The sequence below is a fragment of the Battus philenor genome, unplaced genomic scaffold (assembly GCF_028537555.1).
Source record: "Battus philenor isolate CCGP_79_NKW_IND1 unplaced genomic scaffold, ilBatPhil1.0.hap1 SCAF_30, whole genome shotgun sequence".
Classification (NCBI taxonomy): domain Eukaryota; kingdom Metazoa; phylum Arthropoda; class Insecta; order Lepidoptera; family Papilionidae; genus Battus; species Battus philenor.
In genome coordinates, this window is record NW_027181694.1 from 6,220,969 (window position 1) to 6,226,731 (window position 5,763).

The 5,763-nt window shown below is 35.3% G+C and overlaps 1 protein-coding gene across 1 annotated transcript; it reads left to right on the plus strand.

The window, feature by feature from the left end:
- Positions 1-565: 565 nt before the first annotated feature.
- LOC137927448 (uncharacterized) lies at positions 566-5,127 on the plus strand. Its single transcript, XM_068771260.1, has 3 exons — positions 566-638; positions 3,565-3,711; positions 4,937-5,127. The coding sequence occupies exons 1-3, from the start codon at positions 602-604 to the stop codon at positions 5,092-5,094; spliced, it is 342 nt and encodes a 113-aa protein (XP_068627361.1). The 5' UTR covers positions 566-601; the 3' UTR covers positions 5,095-5,127.
- The last annotated feature ends 636 nt before the right edge of the window (positions 5,128-5,763 follow it).

The window sequence follows — 5,763 nt, forward strand, 5'->3', positions numbered from 1 at the left end:
TCTTCCATTGGATGACAAGATGTACGGATTCACCCAATCCGTACACTGTTGAAATTCCTTCCACCAAGGAGTTCCAAGAGATTCCATCAAGGAGTGGAACATTCTACCTGCGTCATTGTTTCCAGACAATTATAACTTAGAAGTCTTCAGATAAGAATGAATAGGTTTCTTCTAAGCAAGCATGTAAACTTATTCATCACTTAACATCAGAATAAATGTTAAAAATATATGTCATCTCTTTCACACATTTAAAAGTAAATTATTCTTTTATGTTACTTGATTTATCTGGAGTAATAGTGTTGTACTTAAATCAATTTTAACTTATCGATACTTTAAATATCACTTCTAGAAAATTCGATAAACCGTATATTTACCTCACTACACGGTGTTACTGATTTTGTATTCTTTTGATATCAATTGAACCGTTTTTATAATTTCAAATAATGTCTTAGTTGTCAAGCGAATTTAAACTCAATTCACAACGTATAAGGATCATTTTATTATTTTTATATCGACAAAACATAATGCTCGAAGGTGTTGAATATAAAATATGAATCCTTATTCACAGAGTATTTGCTAAAATCGACTCAGTTAGATCAACATGTGCTATTTAGTTTTGTTTCTTCTGATCATATATGGTAAGTTAATAAATCATTTTTCTTTTTTCTTTTTCTTTTCAACTAATTGACATCCACTGCGTACGCTGCCCATATTAGGTAACTTCTAGCAACCTTAACTATGTCGTCGGTCGACCCAGTGTGGTCACCAAAAGGGATGTGCTCCGTCCATCGCCACTTGAGATAAGCAGTTCTTAGATCCACGTCGATGATCTTGTATTATCTCCTCATTGATTCTACTTACTGTTGCCTTAACTATGTCATCGGTCGACCTAATGTGGCCACCAAAAGGGACGTGCTACGCCCATCGCCACTTCTAGCGAGCAGTTCTTAGATCCACGTCGGTGATCTTGTATGATCACCTCATTTATTCTGCTTATCGTTGTCTTAACTATGTCGTCAGTCTTATTTGAGAACCTATTTACGCCGCGTCTACCGGACCATGAGCTATGTGACGATGGTCTCCTCATTTTTTCTACTTGATGATACCTTAACTAAGTCGTCGCTTCACCTACCAATTTAAATATTATCATATTACAATTAATTAAAATTATTATATTAATTATAAAAAATTACTTCCTGTTCCAAAAATCAGTTCTAAAGTTCGTTTATTCAATATTCACGCGCACGCTCGCACGCACGCACTCACACACACACGCACACGCACGCACACACACGCACACACAAACGTACACGAACACGCGCACACACACACACACACACTCATATATATATATACATATATATATATGTATATATATATACATATATATATATGTATATATATATATGTATATATATATATATATATATGTATATATCCTCCATTTAAGTATTTGTTACAAACAATTATTACACAGTACAAGTAATTATTACAAACAAACTATGCTTTGTTAAGAGGTTCCGTGTTTGAAGGAGGCTTTACTTTCACTCGAGCCTGCGTGCTGGTGGGTAGAAATGGGCAAAATGTATCCCTGATAAGAAAACAGTGATTTATATGTCTTCGATCTTGAGATTGAGATATATATATCACTCTTTTATATCTTTAACTCATTTAGCTCGGTGCGGCTCAGAGAGAGAATAAGGCAGCTAAAACTAAACATATATCCTTTATATCTTCGGCTCTTTTAGCTCAGATATAGAACTCGGTAAGGCGGAATGAAACGTGTGAAATATTCCTATTAAGCATTTCATGTCTTTGTCATAAAGCACAAAAAAGATAAACGCGCGCGCGCGTGATGTCGTTCCGAAAATCCGTACTTTACATTTCTAATACAAACATGCATAATTATCCGTCTCTCTCTTACGTGTAAATTATTATATAAGCCCATCTCTCTCTAATTCTAATCGAGCCGCAACTCGTTATAAGTACAAAGACAGAGATATAATTGCAACGCGCGCGCTGGAGAGTGATTATATCTTGTGCAAAGATATATATCTTTCTTGTCTTTATCTCATGAGCTGCCTATTTCTACCGGTAGGAGAGATCTACAGGCGTATGCACTTTCTGTGCAATGCCAGCCATCAGTAACGCTTATTCTGATTAAGGCTTTTATTCAAAATATGCGGCGGTATAAAGATATCTGTATACGAACGAAATTAAGTAAACTTAAGGAATAGGCTGGTTGAAATTGCAGAATGCAGGATATATAAAGAGAAGAATATATAGCCTTAAGGTTCGCGAATAAAAATAATTCCACTTAGATACTAGAATAAAATTCATTAATGAAAAAACAGTTGTATTATATATTTAATGGAATCAGGCGTTACCTTGTGGAAGTCCAACCTAAGTAAGAAAAGGACCAATATTTAGCCACTTCCGCACATGCAGTGGTAGTCGTGCAACAAAGTGCACCGCCCGCCAGCCCGCTGATAAATGCGTATGCGGCAAATAATGCGAATCACACAACCGCCAACGCCAAATTACTCAACACTTGTTTACGGGGCATCTTCAGGAGTTATGTTACACCGATTAGTGCCAAACACAGAGTCTGCACTTTGTTGCACGACTACCACTGCATGTGCGGAAATGGCTAAATATTGGTCCTTTCTTACTTAGTTGTATTACATGCTACCACATCAGTAACATCAGCCGTTCAACGTTCACAGCTGGATATAGTCATCCTACATAAATTTACAAAAGATTTTAGCCTACCGCGTGCTTCGCAGTATCGAGGTGGACGCGATCTCGGCCCAGCTCTTCACGGGGCACGGGGGGTTCTCTGAGTACCTCCACAGGTTCAAGCTCAAGGAGGACCCCTCGTGCTTCTGTGAACCGGGCGTGGACCAGACCGTGATCCACCTTGTGGCCCAGTGTCCCACATTCGGGGGACTCCGGCTCGAATTCGAGTGCCGGTCTGGCGTTAAAATCACGAAGGAGTCAATAGCCTCCCTGATAGGCGGAAAGGATACTAGGGAAGAATTCCTCTCATACTGCAAGGAAATAATTAAAAAGTGATACAAAAAAATAAAAATTAAAGAAAATAAGAAAAAATTTAAATAGACGATAAGAAAAAATGTAATAAAATGTAACTCAAAATGTGATAAAAATGTAAACGAAAAGAAATAAAGATAAAATGTAACATGTAATGAGGGAGGAATGAAAGGTCACGGAGTAAAAGGGAAAGATAGAAGAAATGTGGCATGAAAGAATAGATTGAAAGAATATGTGAAGAACGAAAGGAGAGAATGGAAATAATAAATAACTATGTGAAAAAATAAATTGCCCGTAAAGTCCCTGTCGTACCAAAGATAGGGGTACGAGAGGCCCCCAATAGCGGGGGCCATTAAAAATTTTTTTTTTTTCAAAAGTACCAGAAGTGATCATCATCTAGCGCCTTTCATTTACTTTAACAAGGTCCACATTGTAGGCGGAAATCCCACACTACCTTTGCTAGGTGGTATCAATAACCAGAAAGTTATATAACCATGAAACACATTGTTTCAGGAACTCTGGAAGGTTCCTCGGTCAGTGGGCACGGGCCTTACATCCACCAGGCGCAAATGAACCGATACGGCCATATAGCCCCGAACATGTACACCCATCCTAAGTTATGCTTGTATCCAAGCAATATGTACATGCCAAGCAATGAAGGTAGCAATTGTCACTAAGAGATATAAAAAATTCAAATATACATGTCTATCTATCTATCTATATCTATATACAGAGCCGATTAGAAACGCCTTTCTGTCCACTATATATTAAAGGCAATATTCTACTATGTCATTGTTAAGGATCCAGCGGCATAAATATATATATATATATATATATAAGGATTAAAAGCGTGACAGGTCCATTTTATAATTGTCCATTTTATATATATAAATTTGCCTCCTTGTGGGGCGTGGGCATCATATTGGGAAACACAGATATAGAGTGATATTTTTCCCTCTTCAGCTTCTTGTCTTAGAAACTCTTTCAACTTCCTTTGTATTACAGAATTTTCAATTGATTATTTTCACTTGAATAGCTAGTTGCCTATGTCTGTAAGGCTTTATCTATATTTAAGACTAGTAAAGTTTCTCACTATATATATATATATATATATATATATATATATATATATATATATATATATATATATATATGCATGTAATATATAAAATTCTCGTGTCACGGTGTTCGAACTTGAACTCATCTGAAACGGCTTGACCGATTTTTACCAAATTTTATATGCGTATTCAGTAGGTCTGAGAATCGGCTACTATCTATTTTTCATACCCCTAAGTGATAAGGGTTGTTCACCCTTAAATTTTTTTTTTGACGAAATTTTTTGTTTTTATTTTTTTATGATACAACATACAAAAATACATACAACTCTAAATTTTCACCCCTTTCCGATCAACCCTTATTTTTAAATTGAAAACAAACAACGTTTGCAGGATCAGCTAGTATATATATATATATGTATATATATATATACGTATATTCTTAATAACCTCAGTTTTTCGAGTCCTCTGATTCGGCTGTCACTTTTTGGTACATGGACTTTGATTTCACTAATATTTTCAGTATAGTCTTATTTATTTTTCATCCATCGTCCGTCACGATATCTGGCATTCTATGTTCTACCTTCCTTCACATTTTTATTCTTATTGATTTTATTTATCTTCTATTCATCGCCTTACTTACTTCGTCACATTTTTTACAACATAAATTATTATTATCAAAATTGTGGAGATTCAAAATTCGAAGTGCAAAGCAGTGTTCAGATCGCATAGCAAAACAGCTGACCGCTAAAGCCTGAAGTTTAAAGAGTGAGTAGCAAAGGAACCCTATAGCATATATATATATATATATGTATATGTGTATTCCACAGATCAGGCAGTTGCTTCACCGCATCTGTCTCCGTCATCACCACAGGCTCTGCCTCCTTGCTCCAAGTCCAGCGACATCAGATCCAGAATTTTCACGAAGCTGTTCAGCATGCCGGGAGCAATCGCTGACTCTCTGCTCAGTGGAGAAATAATCATATGATTGAGAGATTCTTCTTAAACACCAACACTTCTAAACCATTTCCTAATATATAAAAATTATAATATTTAGTTTATTATTAACAATTATTATTGTATTAAAACTGGTTTTATGTTCATTAATAAAGTAACATGTTTGTAATAAAACTATTTTTAAACGGTTTTATTTAGTTTGACCCGTATGGAATTTATTTGGGTCAAAATTAGAAATTGAAATTTAAGCACCTTCCCGTTGTCAGATTGATCTGAAATTTGGTACACACATTTAATTTAGATGACAATACAATATAATAAAATCAATAACATTATAAATCTAAGATGGACGCCGATACAAAATGGCAGATTACGTATTTTTCCTTAACCCCCTCAATATGGGTATCAAATGAAAGGGCTACACTAGTAAAACACGATGATTATGACAAAATTTAAAATTCAAGATGGACGCTGTTCCAATATGGCGGACTAGGTACATATTTTTCCACAACCACCACAATATGGGTATCAAAAAACCGTTTAATTTAAAAGTTTTTTAAATGTATTTTTTTTAATTATCTTAATGAACAGATAAAAACAGTGGAAAAATAGCGAAGAAACATTTTTAACTGTGTCAAAATATTTTTTATTTAATGACAGTAAAGCAGGTGTTCTACAAGGAGGAAATACGACGTAGTTG

Excerpts from the sequence above, each read along its gene's own strand:
- LOC137927448 (XM_068771260.1), top strand. The coding sequence starts at position 602 with ATGTGCTATTTAGTTTTGTTTCTTCTGATCATATATG. Across the intron at positions 639-3,564 it reads GTTTCTTCTGATCATATATG|GAACTCTGGAAGGTTCCTCG; the intron begins GTAAGTTAATAA and ends ACATTGTTTCAG. Across the intron at positions 3,712-4,936 it reads GTACATGCCAAGCAATGAAG|ATCAGGCAGTTGCTTCACCG; the intron begins GTAGCAATTGTC and ends TGTATTCCACAG.